The 20,140-nt window shown below is 29.7% G+C and overlaps 1 protein-coding gene across 2 annotated transcripts in view; it reads left to right on the forward strand.

The window, feature by feature from the left end:
* Positions 1 to 2,138: 2,138 nt before the first annotated feature.
* The window catches only part of LOC100642906 (aminopeptidase N), a 59,478-nt gene continuing 41,476 nt past the window's right edge, over positions 2,139 to 20,140 (forward strand). The window contains exons 1-2 of one of the 2 annotated variants that reach the window (XM_048406993.1): positions 2,139 to 2,424; positions 14,453 to 14,825. In XM_048406993.1, coding sequence (XP_048262950.1) covers positions 14,469 to 14,825 — 357 coding nt within the window. In that variant the 5' untranslated portion in view covers positions 2,139 to 2,424; positions 14,453 to 14,468. Of the gene's footprint in view, positions 2,425 to 9,664; positions 9,715 to 14,452; positions 14,826 to 20,140 lie in introns of those variants that run through there. The other variant, XM_048406992.1, reaches the window with a different exon arrangement.

Below are 20,140 nucleotides of genomic sequence, written 5' to 3' on the forward strand. Positions count from 1 at the left end.
GTTATATACTTTTATATAATAATATTCAATCGTATAATTTCAAACACTTATTCTTAGATATAACATAAACGAAAAGGTCATAATGGATAAGTTAAGATGGTCAAAATTTCCAGGAAATTTCAATTTTTTGCATTCATAACTACTCATGACTCAACCCAATATAATTGTGTTTTCAACTCATGAATAACGAATCTTGTAACAGCACCTGATTCATCAAATATTTTCAACGTATGAAACAAACTACATGTACAGTAAAATTCTATTTATTTGGATTTATCTATTGCAACGAAATTTTAGTTAGTGCTTAATTATCCAATTTCTTGTCAATTGAATACATATATTTAAATGTGAGTTCCTGTTAGTTGAATAAAATATCGTATACGAAAATTAGGGAGATACAAATTAGAGAATTAGAAGAATTATACAAATTAAAGATTAGAAAAATAGAAGAATATTAAATTAATATACATTTCAGTTATATGATGAATTTGAGTATTTTGATGTTGATGTACCTGTTGGATTTCGGTGTGGAAATCATGTTCCTATCATGTTTCATTCTTATACTAAATTTTTAGTTAAGACATTTATCACATTATTTAAAAAATGGATCATTGGCCTTTGCAAACAATTCAACAATATTATACAAATACTTCCGTTCATGTAGTCGCCAAAACTAAACAGAATGGTTTTCATGTAATAAAGCTTCTAAAAAAATGTCTCTGTATATAAGACACATTACGAACAAAGAAATACATACAAGTGCTGCTCTATTTTCTATAATTGGAACCATTTACAGTAGCTTATGAAAAGATTTGAATACCTATGAATTAATTGCCTGAAATTAATGCAAAAATGTACATAGCAAGTACAAGATATTTATTGCAAACAAATGCTCCGTAGAAATGACAAATGTATTTAATGGTTAATCATCCAGTAGTGTAATAAGCCTTAATATTTTATTTTAATAATTCATGGGATCATCTTTAGTAGAGAAAGTACAATATATTTAGAATATAACTTTGTTTAAGACGAATAAAAAACTATAGCAGAAGATGGTAACAAATAAAATTGCGTAATTTTAATAAACTTTAAAAACCTATAAAAACTAATAAACTTTTATATTTCAAATTCTTAGTAATAGTGAAAAACAAAAAGTATTTGAAGCTTTGGTCTAATTGAAAAATGACATAAAGTAATGATCTTGTTACGACATAAATAATTTGGACTAGAGGTATTCCAATTTACTTTCACTGCATAAAATTTAAGAACAAGTAAATAAATAAAATTATTTTCTTTTACGATCTAATCACATACAATAATCATAGCATAAAAACTATCATTTTATTATAAATATCAATTGCATGTCTTAAAACTTACTAGCAGTAGTTACAGTGTAATATAATTCCACAGTCGTAACAAACATATTCACAATCTATCCACATTTCTCATATGCTTTTTTTATTTTATCAATTTTTTATTAAATTGATAAAATAAATTACATCAATTTACTTTAAAGAAAACCAAAGAAGCTTTTATATAACACACGTGATATTTTTGTAAATTTTTCGTCTAATAAGAGTTTAAATATCTTTGTGCATACCTACTATATCCGAACAAGAACTCCTGTTATTATATATTTGTACATAAAGAATAAATATATATATTTATTCACATATAATAGTATATTTATACATATTTATACATATTTTAATACATATTTGTATGTATCATGCCACTATATATTTCTATAAATTTTATGTGATAAATATTTAAATCTCTTCGTAAGTCATTATATTTGAACGCAAACTATTCCATGGTATTATTATGGTATTATTTGACTGTAGATAATTTCAAAGAATCAGCGAATTCTCGGTATACGAACTGTTCATTCCCGATCAGTTCAGATAAATAGAATATTATTGTTTCGTAGATGAATCATAAGATGCACGACATCTCGTTCATGTATCCGATGGACAACGACTGTACGGTTTCGTGTGATCCGAAGGACCGTATGCAGGTGGAAGGATGTGAGGTTAAGGTGATTCAGCGATCGACGAGTAATCGATCGGGCCGAGCAGGAAGCGTGGATGGCAAGGAGAGAGGACCGAGGAAGTTACGAAGCTGGAATGCGCACCAGTCCGCGACAGTCTCGCGCAAACCATCGAGTTGAGCGGCAGGTTCTCGACGCGTCGTCGGTTTCTCCTGGTCTACCTTTATGATCGTCATTAATTGGCATACCTCGTCGGAAACTAATGTTCAAAGTTTTGTCGCGCTGAACGCTGTTTCGTGTGATATTAGGTCGTGTGTATTCGTTTCTCTCGTGTATCCATTTTAACTTTCAATTAGTTTCGATCACTGCGGAGTAATTTCACGTGATTTACAGGCTCTTCAGTAATCTAGGCATCATTCTGTTTACTGTTCATGGTAAGTAAATTTTTAAATGAAATACTGTGTGTCAGTTATTGTAAATCTATAATCTAGAATGTAAGATAACCGTGATTTGTGGATTTAATATAAGGTAGATAAATAATAGTATATAAAAATAATATATGGTATATTTTTAGTTGTGTGAAGCTTTTGTCGTGCAAATATTTTTATGGATATTGTGAACTATCTGGTTTAGTTTAAATAGAAAATTCTTCTTGTTACTGAAGCGAGTTAAAGTAAATTAAGTTGTAAAAGTTAAGAATCCTTTCACGAACAAACATTATTTGAGGAATTTGTCCTCATGACAAATCATTATATCATGAGACAAAATTTTTTTGTTTGAATTATATCGATTTATTTGTTGGAATTAAGTGAAAATTATGTGAATCGTTTTGTGTTTAGGTGATAGTACTTGAATGTAATTTTATTTGGGAAAAAGTGTTCTTTAAGACCTTTCCTAAATGAAATTCTACATTACAATTTAAAATATAATTTGAAATAGAAATGTTGTGTACAAGCATTATAGACAAAAATAGAAAAAATATAATTTTGAAATGTAATTTAAAATTTTAATCATCTTTTCTACTCGATAGTCCCCCAATCTATATGGATAAATGTTTGACCATTATTTAATAATTATTTAGGACATTTCTAAACAGCATAAAATGTCATACTAATAACATTACAAGTGAACATTTTGAATTAATCGTATAATCGTTATTGCGACATTTGAAACGGTATAGAATTCTTGTTAAGATTTCGTACATAGTAATTGACATATAGGCATTTGCTGGTGTGTTTGGTATGAAAAAGCATTATGGCAGCCTATGTTTGTATCTGCGTGAATAAGCCCAATTGTTACTATCATAGTTGTGATATAACTTATCAATATTGTAAGAAAAATGAAAGCAACGAAATAATTGCATTATTAAAATTGGGCTCTTTTTACTATATACGGTGTATTATGTGTATTTGTATATTCACTACACATATAAACGTGGTGTTTTGTGTACCTTTGATTCCTTAATATCTCAGTTACTTTTGCTGATAGCACACCCTAAAAATTTAATGTTCTTACTGTCTGTGCAGAATAAATATATTTATTTTCGATATTCAAAGATTTGTATTATATGCTGCAATTTATTACTATAAAAAGTAGGAATGTAGAAGAGATCCTGTAACTTAAATATATTTCAAAAAGACTGAAACTCAATGCAACAAAATGCATGCTTTGCAAATTTCTTTCTGCTAAATTAAATTATCAATGTGCTTAAGTCAACCATTATTGTACATCCTGAATTTGTTATTCCCATTTATCGTGTTATTTTATCAAGTTCTCAGTACGGGTTGTGGGGAACCCTTAATCATGGGTGAAATAGGAAGAATTCTAACATTAAAGAAATAAGATATTCTGCTTTAAACATAATGATAAATAATTGACAAATAATTCAAAATTCACTCCAATACTCAGAAGGAAGTAATAAAAAAAAAAGTATAAATTAACTAGGAGCAATAAACCGGCATTATAAACGTGCCAATTTAAGAAAAGCATCAAATTCTGTTTCAACAATAAGGTAAACTGTCATACACGTGATTATATATATATATTATTATTATATATTTTTTTATTTATTTATAATATATATATATTTACTATATATATTATATATACTATATATATTATAAATGTTATATATATATATATATAGTAGCGTAACGTGTTGTACATTATATACATGCATATATATACATGTATGTGCTACTATAAATGTATGTATATAATATGCAACACGTTACGTAACAATTCCTACTTTCGAATCAAGAGAAGTGTAAAAGGAAACCACCCTCAATCATCACACACAAACAAACTCATTTTTAATTGTATACACTTTGCACCAGAACACATTGATGGAAAACAGGATAGAATAATTTTTTAAATATTTTAATATATGCCTATATTTTTTAAATATATTTTTTTACTTTTGTAATACACTGTATTATACATCGAAAATTATTGAGCATCAAAATTGGATGCATTTATTACGTAAACTTGTGCTACTTTTTTGTCGCGGAGTGTACAAAAGACAAATCAGGACAAAGCTGTTTGGTTTAAAATGATGAACATCGAGATTCGTGAATTTTCCCACAAAATCATTATTTTTAAAGTTTTCAACGGTTTTCTTTTAAACAGAAATACATATTTTTTTATACACCAATCGATCCGCTTTTTTAGTTTCAAAAGTATTACGGTACTTTTTTGCATCCTAAAATACATAGTTTAGAAGATATTTTAACTTTAATCTTTACTGTTCTGATGTATAAAAAAAGGACAATATAAATGAAGAATATTGTCTTGCGCCTTCCCTTATCTTTCATACGATAAGTTTTACAAAATTAAAGTTGAAATACCTTTAAACTACTCGTTTTCAGGTACAGGTATCTCAATACTAATGAACTTCATCCTGACATAATCTTTTGATCAATAAAAATAACTAATATTTTTGTAATATCTTCGAAAAAAGTTCCTGAAAATTTTATTTATTCTGTTATTTTTTCGGAATTTTTCATATATTTAGTTATAATAAAAGCAAAATATACTTTTCGTCTATACTGCATAATTTATTAAGTAAAAGTAATACCTACAAAGTTTTTCTTTAATTTTTATTAAATATATTTAAAGAGAAAATAATGCAGTTTGTTAGACTGATTCTGTTCTTTTTTATTTAAAAAAATACAATAATTTTATACAATATTCATTATGCTTTTATAATCATTATATTAAATATTTTCGCGTATAGTTTAAAAGTATGGTTTTTGTAATTTATCTTAATAAATATTCAATATTAATAACATTAAATTTTACTTTAACGATATCATAATAATGAAATAATATTATTCAACAAGTACTTTTACTAAATTGCTTAATTTCTCTTTGTATTGAAATATGTATATCATTTGAAGGTTACCCCATTAATACCACATACATAACAAAGGAAACCCAAAGTATAGTATGTTTATCATTATATTATTTAATGACACTGTAATCAATGTTAGATGTTAAGAAAATCTAAAAATATTAACAAGAAACTGTAAACATTGGAAACAGTAAACCAAAATTGGGATAGAATTTTTGCCCTTATTATTAATTTTAAACATTTCAGAAAAGTACATGTAATAATATACATATAATAAAATATAATTCATGAAAAACATTTTGATAACTAATTTCCTCGTATATACTATCATTCAATTTTTTGTTAATTTATTTCGTTGCCTTATATTGCTTGATGCCCATGTATTGAAATTCATGTATTATAATATGCTATACTTAACTGCACTATAATATATATTTAATAATTAAATGAAACAATTAAGTGAAACATTTATGAACAATTTTTGTATATCATATCTTTCTTTTAGTTGTCAAAGCATTTAACCGTACTGCCTGTAGTCAATTTATTATTAGTCAAAATTAATTTTAATCGAATATTACTTATTGTAATTAACAATTTATTAACCTCATTCTTTATTTTGATTGTTCATTATGATGTTATATTTCTCCATTGTTTTCTACTAATATACTACAATAAGATAATTTTTAAGTCTTTTAATTCTATAATATTTACATTCATTATATATATTATATATAGTTACCACCATTAATATTCGCACACACTTTAAAACAGAATAACTTTTTTGTGATAGATCCAAGCGACTTAACCTTTTTTTAGAAGCCAGATTGATCAATTTATTCCATGACGTATAAAAAAAGTTTGAAACAATTGCAATTGATCGAAATCGCGAAAAAGAAAGTAGAGGGCGCTTTTTACAACTTTTTGTCTAGGCCTGTAATAAAAAGTTAAGCAACACATTTTGAAGATTTGTGTCAGTTATATACATATATGCTGAAAATTGTATCAAAATTGTTTGATGTGGAAACAAGCGATATGCATTCAAAATTATAGAAATCTTTACAGTTTATATCTTTACATTCTTTATTTTATTACAGTTATAGCCTGATAGTCGTGAAAAAATGCAGTTTTCACTATTCTGAATCGTTTATAATCTGTAACAGCTATACATTAACTGATTTCGATAAAATTTTCATCAATCTCTACAATATGTTGTTTAAGCTTTTGTTATAAACTGAAATAAAAGAGTTGTAGAAAATGACTTTTTCTTTTTTTTGTTCACAATTTCAACCAGTTACATTTGTTTCAACATTTTTCTAACCTAATTAATCCTTTTAACTTCTCAAAAGGAAAAAGAATAGAGAGAAATTAAGTCGCCTGATGCAATTTTAAAAAGATTATTTTGTTTTAAAAGATTTCCGAATATTAATAGGAGTAACTATACATATATTATGATATTTCTTTTACGATTAATGTTAGTTTATCGGTATCACATCGCGTGAAAGTTACAATTTGTCGCAAAAATGTTCAGAAACCTATATAATTTTAGCTATTTTAAATAAATATACATATAAATGAAGAGAAGAGAGATATATTATGTTATGCAGGAATATATTTACAACGAAGATAACAAGAATGCAAAAATTCTTTATTTATTACATATAGTTGTTTAAATAATATTAGAGTAATGGAAGAATAACTCTTTATTATGTCACCAAAATATTTTGATGAAAATATTTGAACATAATAATAATATATGTCGGGTTTTCGTTAGAAATTTTAGGCGTGTAATAATTAATAAGTATAACGAAAGCTATTGACAATGTTCTTGGGTTCAATAACGAATCCACGGTTAACGGGAAAACTCTTTGTACAAAAGAATACATTTTGTAGCACGCAGACACGTTAACTCAGACGTTGGGTTACTTTCAGACTGACTGCCTAGACGATATCAGTAAACTCTCCAAGGTGATTGCCAAAATAAAAGACAGATACGGTCACATTTGTCAATTACATATTGATCGAGAATATCAACAAAATTCCAAGCACCGTTACTAGGCAATCCTGCGTGAAACCGACATTGCTCCTGGTCGGGGCTTGATTGTTAATACAGCGTGTCCCTCAATATCGATACTTCTGTTAGATAAAACGTTCATCCCGTGACCGTGGCTACGTTCGGCGACCAGTTATGTCACTTCGAGCCCAAATATTGAGGATCTTTCCAAAGAAAAGCCCGATGTCCCTACATCTCCGACATATATTGATATACGTATGTATACATCATGCAATCACTATACCATAAAATATTATTCCATAATTCCATACATTACATGTATTGTATATTCCATACGTTACATGTATTGTAACTGAAGTCCAAGGATTTACGCTTTTAAAGTAGCAATATTATAACGCAAGTATCTATATATATTTTTAAATGATACGATTGAATAATGCAACCTCGATCAACAAAATCCAAATAGCAGACTGTTCAGTAATAATGGTAGAATAAATAGTTCACACAACAGAGTTTTATCATAACAGTGATTGTATGAAGTCGTAATTGCTTACATTGACCGAATCAATCGATATTCCCATAAATTGATCTCACAGAAGTTGCAGTTGCTATTAACTGATCCGTTAGCAATAAGAGGCGACGGTGACGGCCAATTAGAAAGACTTTTCCGTCCGTTTAAAGGCAACTCGCGTTTCCTTGACGTGTTTATTCTGAACGTGAAATTACTTTTAATGATCGCTTGCCTTCACCCTGTTTACGCCGGAGAGGAAGTTTCTCCGGGACAATGCTCCAATGACAGCCTTCGTGTATTTCGTCACAGATGCTAATTACAGTGTGTACATATAGGTAGGTCTGAAGGATGGAACGCCGCGCCGCGCCGGTGAGGATGACAAAACGTGTGACTGAATTCTTGAATAAATAGGTTGAAATCAATATTATTCACGAACAAATGACACGTTTCTTCGATGACAAACAACGAATGTTTCAACGTCCTGAATTTTTAAAAATTTAGTACAAAAGTTTATATACAATACTATGCAGAAGTTTTAGCCATTTATTAACTGGTAGTGTATCTGTGGTTTGTTTCTATTAATATTAAGTATTACTTTATGTTACTTTATATCGGATGTTCCTAAAAAGTATTTAATTAAGAAATTACTAGTAATTTACTTAATAAGTATTAATTACCTAGGAATAATTAATATTACATATCAAAAGTTTTAGGTCATGTATCAGACGGAAATGTTCTGTTTTTATAACTGAATATTAAGATAAATGATGGTTATTTATATTTGTTGTTGCTTTTTAAATACTTAATTCAAACATTATTGATAGTTTGCTAAGAAAATTATTATTATAAAAAGTTGGTTTAAGTAAAACAGTTATGATACCGGTTTCGGTTCTTGACAAAGTTAAAAGAACCGAAAACGTGTTATAACTGTTCTGAATGTAACGGTTCTCGCGCATATCAATTTCAGTTCTTGAAGATCGATATTATATCGGTTCCATATCGACTCTATAACTATTATTTTTCGGCTCTGTATTGGTTACGGTGCAGTATTGTATAATCTATAATACGTACATACATGATATGTGTATTCTTACATGTATCAATTTGATTTCGATTCTTACTAATCTTCACTCTTATTCGTTTTGGGAAAATGTTAATACATATGTATTAAATATTAGAAGTATTAGTACTTTCAAAATTAAATTGTAATATAATGATAACCATCTACTATTTATTATTTTAGAATTAGTGATAGGATAGTATTAAAATTCTAAATTCCTGCTATGTTTTCTATGAAGAGTCAAATAAAACGGATGTTGGTAATTATTTAGTAGTTATGTTGAAGAAAGCAACATTTTGAACAACTACTTCCTCACTAGAAGAGGAATATACTATTTCCCCAGGTTTTTGCCTTACGGCGGTCGGACAAATAACATGTAACCTCTTTTCTCTCTAAGCCTTTTTTCAATTTACAACTAATCGCACGCGACTTACAGTCGTGTGATTAGAAAATCCATTATCGTATATAGCACAATTCCCATTCGCACTACCGCGATGACAAAGTCAAGGCGCGACTCACCGCGACAGTGGTCGCGCGCAACTACAAAGTATATGGAGTATATCGTGCTGTACTCGCGTGCAGAACAGTCGCGCGCGGCTGAATGTCGTTTTGCTGCTAGAATGTGAGGAGTCCTCATTGAGGACATTTTAATATGAAGCTAATAAGAAAATGAAGCTGACCTTTGTTCGGCGTCGCGCGCGACACCAAAGTTTCTGACATGCGTCGTAAATCTCGTGTCACTTGAATCTCTGTGAATGTGTTGTGAGAATTGTTCAGAAATTGTACAAAGGTCAACCTTATTCTTTTTAATAGAACCGCATATTTTTTAAGACGTCAGTCAATCTGTCATGGAATTCCTTACAAAAGATTAGTATCCTATTTATGTCAAAAAACTATTAATATTGAAAAAAATGTTTGATATTAAAATATTCGGATGGAATTTGTGGGACTAGTCGCAAGGGACCTGAACCCAACTCTTTGTATTCATATGAATGAAGATTGAGCGAAGCGGCTACGCTTGTCGTTGTATCAAAAATAGATATAGATAGATATGAGCAGGATTAACTGTAGTAATACCGACGATTATTTGCGGATATCTCGGAAACTAAGAGAATCTCGGAGTAACATGTATAGGAAGAAAATCTTCAAAATGTTGATTTCTGCAACATATTTGAAAAGCATCGAAATCGAGAACGCGATGGCTTTAAATTCCGATATCTCTAAGCTCTATTACAGTGACAAAGCTATACCGAAATAGATGAGTACCGAAACCGAAATCGATATATATACAGGATATAAAAGATAAAGATTCAGAAAAAAGCTAGTGAAGAGATGATCTTAACATTGAAATTCAGGATTCTACGCAACGTATTCTACGCATCACAAGAAACAAAATTCTGAAAGAAACCATGAGGCGTAATGACACTTCCTCTAAAAAAAAAAGTAAATGTTAAAGTTTCAGCTGATTTAAATTCTTTACATTGGCTTTATTGACAGTGTTTACATTTTGCAGTGACGTGCAAAAAAAGTAGCATCTATTGATACAGGTTAAAACCCCAAATCTATCATTATGTATTGCACATATTCATTTTTTGTCTTTTTCTTTTTCTTTTTCTCGCTCAAGGTTATCCCCCAAATTATGTGTAATTCTTCACTTTCAATAATAAAAACGACGTTTAATTCGATGTATTCCACTCCGGTTTCTTTTCCGCCAATGATGACTCCGATAGGTATTCGGAATCGTAGTTAAGTAAAACACAATAACATATCAAAAATCTGTTTGATTTTACAAATATTTATTTTCTATCGTAGGCAATAGAAAGTATACTCAACTTGGCATTACTATCGAACAAATCGAACTGAACTATGAAGAATGTATCTTATTCCACAAAGAGGGAAGTTCAGTGATCTAAAGATTGATGTGACCCATGAGTAGCGAATCTGTATTCACATTATTTCACTTATTAGGAACAAATGTAAATATAGGCACAAATATATATATATTTGTTCAAATTATATATATATCATATATATATAATTGTATATATAATTATATATATACAAATATATATATATACAAATATATATATATACAAATATATATATATATACAAATATATATAAGTTTATTTGAGAATCATTAAAATTTTACCATGTTTTTCTGAGAGAAGGGGTAATCTCCGATATTCTAGATTTCTATTCCTCGTAATGAGTAGAATGCGTTGCAATAATCAAGGTCAATGTTGTTTCCACAGCAACTTTTTTTTCAAATTTCCACCAATCCGAAAGTGTACAATGTAGAATAACGCTACGATCCTTTTTATACTTACTTTCTTTATACTTCGTACATAGTACCGAAAGCCGAAATAAATTTTTGGGATGGAAATTTATTTTATTTGCATATCGTTCAAAAATAATTGCGAAAATAATTAATGATATATTAATTACAAGACTCCACTACAATGAAATTACAAATAATTAAAATTTCTAATTTATAGAAGTAAATTTTTTAATTTCAATCTTAAGATACTTAATACCATACTTGTAATATGTATTTAATACATATCAATATTTTCGCAAAATCAATAAATGAATCAATAAGAACCGAAATCGAACCGGTATTAGAATGCTGATATGTACTGTATGACCTTATAAAACTGAGCCGTAAATGATGCAGAACCGAAAAATGACAGTTACATAACCGATATGAAATTTACGTAATATTGGTACCAAAGAATCGAAAACAAAACCGATATGAGCGAGAACCCTTATATCCATAAAAGTTATAATATTTGTTCGGTTCTCATAATTATTTCAATCAGAACCGATATATCTACATATGTATAATGGTTTGAGACAGTCATTTTTGTAACCGTTGAAATGATTAATATTTTGTATAATCTGCTTTTATTCAGTTGACATCAAAAGCCTTCTGAAGGATCCTATTAAATAATGTTTCAATAAACTTATTATATATGTGTTATCCCTTTATTAGTGATTCAAGTAATTTATTCATAATGTGAATTTCCTTTCTTCTCATTTCACGTTCTATAATAAATCATAAATAAATATGTTTAATTAGGAGTTTATTTATTGTCTAACAAAATTTTGAACCAAATAAAACTACAAACACATAACACCATAAAGGGAATGTTTAAATATTCATATCTAGTGTATAGATGTATAACATCACATGAAAATATTCTCTAGAAATATAGATTAGTTGCCATTATGAGGTCATTATTGTAAATGCCTTAAGACTTTTGGATAATACTGTCAAATAGTTTTTAAATATTTTAAAGGAAGAAAAATTAATTATATCATAAAATATTGAACTACTAATAATACTCGAGAATATTCCGATTGTTGGCATAACTCTGTGTTCTATATCTAAAATAAATACAGATAAAACAACAAAGATGCAGTATATTGAAATATAGTATATAGATGTCAGAAAACAAAAAGCTTTTGCCTTAAAATAAATCGTTATTCAAATATTAAAAGAAATGTTGAAAGAGGATGCGAATTTTCGTATTTCGAAAATATTAGAGCATTTTATAAATTAATGTTAAAAAACTAAACTGGCAATTTTTTTATAAAGGTTTAATATTTTATTCGATACCCCTTGTGTTTACCCTCAAAAAGAGATGTTTTAAGTAGTTTAATATGTAGAAAATTATTTTTTGTTAGTAATCAATGCTGTATGTTATTCTTCTGTTAAACGAATTTGTCATTCTCCTTTAGTGTTTATTATTGTTTCTTACTAATCCTGTAGTCCTGTTCATTCCGTAGAGGTGGTCATGTTGTAAAAACTCCTTGTGTTAATTTAATATCTTTGATTTGTAATGTATTGTGGTATTCTCGCAAATTTAAAATTCATTTATTTCCATTTACGTTTTAGTAGTTCGACAATAAATCAGCATAGTTTTCCTTTTTTGACTACTGACATAAAATATTCTAAAAAATTATAACATAACACATTACAATACCATCTACAGATGTCAGAAATAAAAAAGTCGTCAATTTAAAATGTGTCAAACATAAAAAATCTGTTAATTAATTATGTAATATTACCCGAGTATTACAAGATAAACCGAAGAAGAATATGCATTTTCAAGTTGCAAGGATATTGGGACATATTAGAAAATTTAACTTATCAAATCAAGATAACAAGTTTCTTTACATAAGTATGATCATTCCTATGGAATGAACTGCATTGGGGAATTAGTAAAAAACAATAATAAACAGTAAAGGAAAATGATAAACTCGAGTAATACAAAAATAAAATATAGCATCGATTACTAACAAAAAATAATCTTCAACATATTAAACTGCTTAAAAGATGTTATTGAACAAAAGGAGTATCAGGTAAAATTTTTAGCAAAAACTGTTATTTTAGTATTTTTAACGTCAATTTGTAAAGTGTCTGAACATTTTTGGGATATGAAAATTCACTTTATTTCAATATTTTTAAAAATATTTAATTAGTGGTTTATTTTAAATTAAAAGCTTTTTGCTTTCTGACATCCATGTAATATAATTCAATGTGCTGTTAAATATTTCTGTTATCTTATCTGTATTTGTTTCAGATATACAACATAGAAGTTAAAATTATACTAGAGTATGAATATTTTCGAGACCACCGAATATTCATCGTATAATATAATACATATTTTGAAAATCTTTCTTAATATTCTTTATACATGTATTCAAAATATTCTTTACAGAATACAGCCTGTATGAACGAATGTAGAATTTAACTTCAATATTGACTTATAGGAGACCAAGGAATACTAATCAATAATACATTAATTATATATAAATTAATATGGTTTGATACAGTTTAAAATTATCAAGTGTTGTGTACATTACTAATTGACGATTCTGTTTTCTTAGCTTGTAATCACCTGTCGTAATGTACATATGTCGAAAGAGTTGCTGTTCAGCATGTTGACCTTGATAGCATATTTCAAAATCATGAAATCGTTGAGGTCGCCCTTATTTCCAATAATAAATATAATTACTGTAAATTTCTATTCTAAAGCAATAAAGTAAATCAATCTTTAATTCATTATTTATCTGATATATTATACGTATACAAAATAAAAAACATTTTTATGTCTATGTCAATTGTTAGTTACAAAAACCAATTGTTACAAAAGAAAATTGAAAGTTTATATATAGTAGCCTAATCCCAATCAAGAATGACAAATTTGAAATTTTAAATATATCTTTTATGATTGTCAATAAATTAATTCACAATAATAACTTCTTTAACACAAAGTTAAAGATACTGCTTTTAAATTATTATTCAATATTTTCTAAATATTTCTAAATATCCATATTGATTTATTACTAATTATTTATTAATAGTTATTGAATAATCTTTCACCTTCAAATTTTATTTTAATTCTAAATTTCCTCTCCAACATTAACCTTAATTTTGCCAAAAATAGTACTACTGTACGCGACAGTATTATCGGATACTTATCAAGACCAAAATTCTCACTTTCTTTTCGTCATTTCAGATTTACACGATATGATATGACCCAGTCCCGCGAGGTTTTGGCGATGATGGACGCACACACAACAACGTTCGGACGTAAAAGAGGCTGCACAGTCACTCCTTGTGGCGCTTTCCTTTTTGGTGCTGCCTTCCTTATATCTTTGGTCGCGACAGGGCTTCTGGTCTATCATCTTGCGCCATGCCTCGAGGAAGAGCTCGTTAAACCATGCGGTGATTTCAGTAATTCAGTATTCGGGGGTCGTGATCTGTCTAATAAGGACACACATAACAAAAAAAAATTGGACGTCCGATTACCAAGATCTGTGGTGCCAGATTCATACGAGTTGAAGCTAATACCGTTCATACAAGTGGGAAATTTTACTTTCCATGGCGAGGTACGAATCGTTTTCTTCTTTCTTTCTTTTCTAGTCTCCAACGGTATCCTTGAATGCGAACTTTCTATTAACATGTCTCGATTAACATATACATACGTATTACCGATTGGACGAAGATTGATTGTTCGTCTGAATTGATTTCGTTGCAGTATAGAAATTATAATGTTTATTGACTTTTCTTCGAAATACGTTGTTTTTAGAAAGATTTGATTGATTACCTCTTAAATGAAGGAAAAATGTTTATAGAACGTTCAAGGAAAGTTGAATCGTTTAAAGCAACGTTTCTCAATTTTTTTTAGATCATGACATCCATTTATTAAGTTTATATTCTTTTCTTACATTATATGAAGAATTGCATTATCCAGAATAATTAAACGATCGTTTTTCATGTTTGATTTTTATAACCAATCCATGCATGTATACAGTTGTTTTTTAATAATCGTTTTAAGGTCGATCTTTATCTCCAGTAGATGTTTATACATTTATGGAAAATTTGAAAGTGCAGAAATATATATAATGCATATAATATACAAAAGTATATAAAGTTATATCCGAGGTAATTTATTCGTTAGATTATTTAGTGAGCGAAAGAGATCTCTACTTAGGTTCCACAGCTTAATTGCACCCACAAAAATATAAATTTTCATGTACTGTATTTTGGAACTATCGCTGGGAGACGCGGTCGCTAGAATATGCGTCAACGGGAGTCGTAAATTCCTGTTACGATTGTAATAATCGACACCACGAATAGTTCGATCCCCTTATTTCGGTTAGGATAATAGGGGTAGTTGTTGTAGTATAACACTGTGATTCACAGAATTATAAAAATATATATTTCCAACAATTTGTACAATCACACAAATTAGTAACGCCGCTGATTAAGATACAGGTAACGAAGAAAAGGATTATTCGTAGATGAGAGAATCCGTGTATATGTTAACTTTGACTGTTCGTTGGTTATGAGAACCAATATAGTGACCCTCCTGATGGCGTAGAAGCAGTAGAAGTAGGAGCAGTAGGAACAGCCGGTAATGTAGGAACTCTGAGAGATGTAGGAACTCTGAGAGCTATGGGGACTCTAGGAACTCTAGGCATAGTGAGAGCTGAAGGAACTGTCGGAACTCTGAGAGCTGTGAGAGCCGAAGGAACTCTGAGAACTCGTTCTGATGTGATTACGGAGGAAAGCTCAGTATGGGTGTGCTTTTTGAACGAAGGAAGCTGATTCGTTGTTCAGACTTTTCGTTATGAAAGTGAGGACAAGGATCCATGCTATCCATTGGCTAAGACGTCGATGATTGAAAATGGGAGGTGTAAGCACCCTACCAACATGACTCATGGGAAAATCCAGACATTTCTATTATATTAGATCATCCCGTATGTTCGTGCCGACTTTTGTGTATACATTTCATGTGTCGATTTATAAACATACGGCAATAAGGGACCAATGCACTTGAAAAATGGGAAGAAGTTGTACAACGAGAGGGGGATTACATTTTTTCATGAAATTGAAAGGTATGTAAATAATTTTAACATATACAACCGCTCGAAATACGGAACGAACTTACGGGATGACCTAATATAAATGTCTGGTTTTCCCTATTATATAATTACCGGTTTTTCCCGTGATAACTACCAGCTTTCTCCGTAATCTGTAAGAACGTACAATAGACCTAAGAACCTTTTAAGTATCAGTTATAAACCGAAAATACTTGCAGAATTAAAGTTTCCTGCAAGCTAATAAGACTCGGTTTATGGTTTATGGTGCTTAGGCCTTGACGGTCAGGCAATGAAAATGTCCGCGCGACGCGGACATTTTCATGCGTCGTAACATGTACGCTTATAGTTTATAATCACACTGCCACTATCATACGATTTAATATATTAATCTGTCAAGGTTCTAGGATTTTTTTACTTTAGTAACATAAATTTTGTTTTTTTGACTTGTCAATACAAGTATCCTTCATAGTGGTAATTCTCTAATAATTTTGAGCAATGTACACATATTATTCGTTCGCATACACGATTTATATACATAAAATTTAACATTCATCCATTTTCTTTGCGTGCTGTGTATTTTTTATTTTTATTTTTTAGTTCAAAACGCTATGAAATTTCTTTAGTATTTTCTTTGTAATGGTGATGAATACTCACAAATTTGAGTAACTTTTTTTTATTTAAATTGAGTTCTTCTGCGGTTAAATCGAATATTATAATGTTAATATTGCCTTTGAAAAGGGTCGTTGATGGACGTAGTGCATATATTATGTGTCGTTGGTTTTCTAAATTTTCTTGCTATGATATGTGATACAGATACTAGTTCTGAAAATAAAGAATGGACAAAAAACAATTTTTATCCCACTATGCTAGGAGGAGGGTATTGTGTCTAGCCTGAATGTTTTTGTTCATTAGATATGTTTATAACATGTATAATTTTACCGACTTTTATTTAGGTTTCAATCGATTCGTGTACGTTGCGAGAATGCTGTAAGCTCTGCAGTATATCGGATTTTATTTAACAGGAAATCCAGGTCATCTTCATTTTTTTTAAATGGCATTATATATTATGAACTTGATAGAGTTATAGCTACGTTGTAGTTAACGAATTTAGCGATTACCTACTATGCTATGGCCTTGAGATGACCTTGAATTTAGAAACTTAAGTGCAGTAACGAGAAACAACATGGAAAATTACTTTACTTCGGTCAAATTACATTCAGAATTCAGAAAATATATAATTTAATTAAGACTGTCAAACTAATAAGTTTATTTCCAAAATCCAGCAATAACAATAATACTCTTTTGCAGTATACGTTACAATGAACTACCTCGTTCAAAGTCATCATAATAATAATAAGTTCACAGTATATTAAGTCGTTGATTTCATCTTGACGGTAGCTACTCTGTAAAATCCAAAATAAATGGTATAATTTAAAAAAATTACGATGACTGATTTTTTATCGAAAACGAATTTTGAAAGTGTTTAATATCAAAATATCTGCCAGGCTGAAAACTAACTAACTTTTGTTCGAAACATTTGTAACTTTCGTTTGAAACAATGGTAGTTGATCTTAGAGGATACATCCTGTTATTTATCACTTGCTATTTACTGCAGATGTTTCATATATATGTCGGGTTATCATTGGAGTTACGGGCGTATAACGTATCTTCACGTGAATTAGCCATCGTTGTTATGTATTATAGATGATATCTTACTGATACAAATGTAATTACTACAGAGTTTAACAAGTAACAGAGGTGATGAGATGATCGAGATGTTGATGACAATGAATTTAGGTTCGATAACGAATCCACGGTCAACAGAATGACGAATGCGATTTGATCTACGATTCTGGTGTGACTCAACGTACTTGTCCATTGTACAAGTAGAACTTAGCGGACCGAACCTCAGTCCAAGGGAACTGCCCTTATATACTCCTCTCCGTACCTCTCTGTACTTCTCGGGTTAATCTTTGTTTTTAAGGAGAGCTATATAATTATTCCGTCCCTCTGTTAGGTACACGTCCCTCCCGTGACCGTGGCTACGTTCAGCGACCCGTTATGTCACATCGAGTCAAAGCCCACTGTTATAAATCTCGGGCACCCATACTCGGATTAGAACATAAACAACTATTTCTCAGTTTTAGTATTTAAGTGTAGCTATAATAAAAAGTCTGGACTAAAGTATTGGGAACCTTCTTAAACATTCCAAAAGAAAGGTCCCGATGTCCTTTTATCTCCGACATATATATTTAATAAATAATGCTATTTTGAGTACAAAAACAACAAATAGAACTATACTTAACCCAAAATGACATTAGAAACAACTATTATTCGTTATCATATTTCAAATCATTTATTTATAGACATTTATAGGAAAGTTATATCATAAATAGATAATACATGTGCAGATAGATAAATTGAAAATGAATAATTTATAATTATAAAACAGTTAAAAAAGGATTAAGCTAAGATAAAGTAAATATTTTTAAAAATGATATCCGACTACCTAAAACTAAAAAAATGAAAAAGACAAGATGGTATGTGTTTTACTCAGAAATATGAGATGCTCGTTCAGATATTTCTAAATAATTAAATGTAGAATGATAATATTAAATTACCGAATTTACAGATAGGTGATGGAGTTTAAAACTGCCGTAGTCGGACACTCGCACTGATTAAATATTTATAACTAATAGTTCTGTTTGAAAATATGATGTTATTGCACTCGGCGTAACATTAACTGCTATATTTTCACGTATCGTGAAAGTATCTCAAACACTCATTCCAACTGTATGATTACAATTTCGCTTAAACTCTGTAAATACTGTGCGTACTCGATTGCGGCATTTTTAACTTATCTGTAAATTCTTAAAAATATTTGAATGTGTACCTTACATTTCTCAGTAAAACGCAATTGTACACCTTGTTTTCTTAATTTTTTCCATTTTGTGTAGTAAGATATCATTTTTTAAAATATTTATTTTATTATATATTTTGTAAAGGTTTAATATAATTTAAGACAACATTGCTTTCAAAAATAATATTAAATATAATTTTTACAATGAGATCCTACATGATAGCGACAATGCATTTCTTTAACAATATTATGGCAGATAGCCCACCGCTACTTAGCCATACCGAAATTTATGAGTGAGTGGTCAGGCTCAGTAAAAATTTGGCTTGAGCGAACGTATGTAAAGTAGGTAGCCGGCGACTCGAAGTGATTGAGCTATGAGATGTCGATAATAAGACTATTTACGATATCCCATCTCTTATTTCGTATAATGTGCTCGTTTGACATCAAAGAAACCGCACGATGCTAAAAAGGTGCATATCCATTTGTTGCATATCATCGTTACGTATGATCGTTACATATGATCGTTGCGTATTACCGTTGCGTATCACCGTTGCGTATTAACGTTGCGTATCACCATTGCGTATCACCATTGCGTATCACCGTTGCGTATCACCGTTGCGTATCACCGTTGCGTGTCACCGTTGCGTATCACCGTTGCGTATCACCGTTACGTATTACCGTTGCATACGTATCCATACTTTATTTTATCATGTAAAAAACAAGGAAAGACATGAAGCGGTATTTTTGCCTTTGTCTTTCATACGTTACAATGTATTTATTAATCAACCATTTGGAAAATAGTTTGTAATCCCTTAATCACCGAACACTCTAATTTTTAAAAGGACAAGTTTAATAAATACACGCATAATGAATAATAGATAACAAATTTTAATCGTAAATAACGAATAATTTACATATAATTATGACCCATGATCTACCAATCCAAATCTCTTTGTTT

The sequence above is a fragment of the Bombus terrestris genome, chromosome 7 (genome assembly GCF_910591885.1).
Source record: "Bombus terrestris chromosome 7, iyBomTerr1.2, whole genome shotgun sequence".
Lineage (NCBI taxonomy): Eukaryota > Metazoa > Arthropoda > Insecta > Hymenoptera > Apidae > Bombus > Bombus terrestris.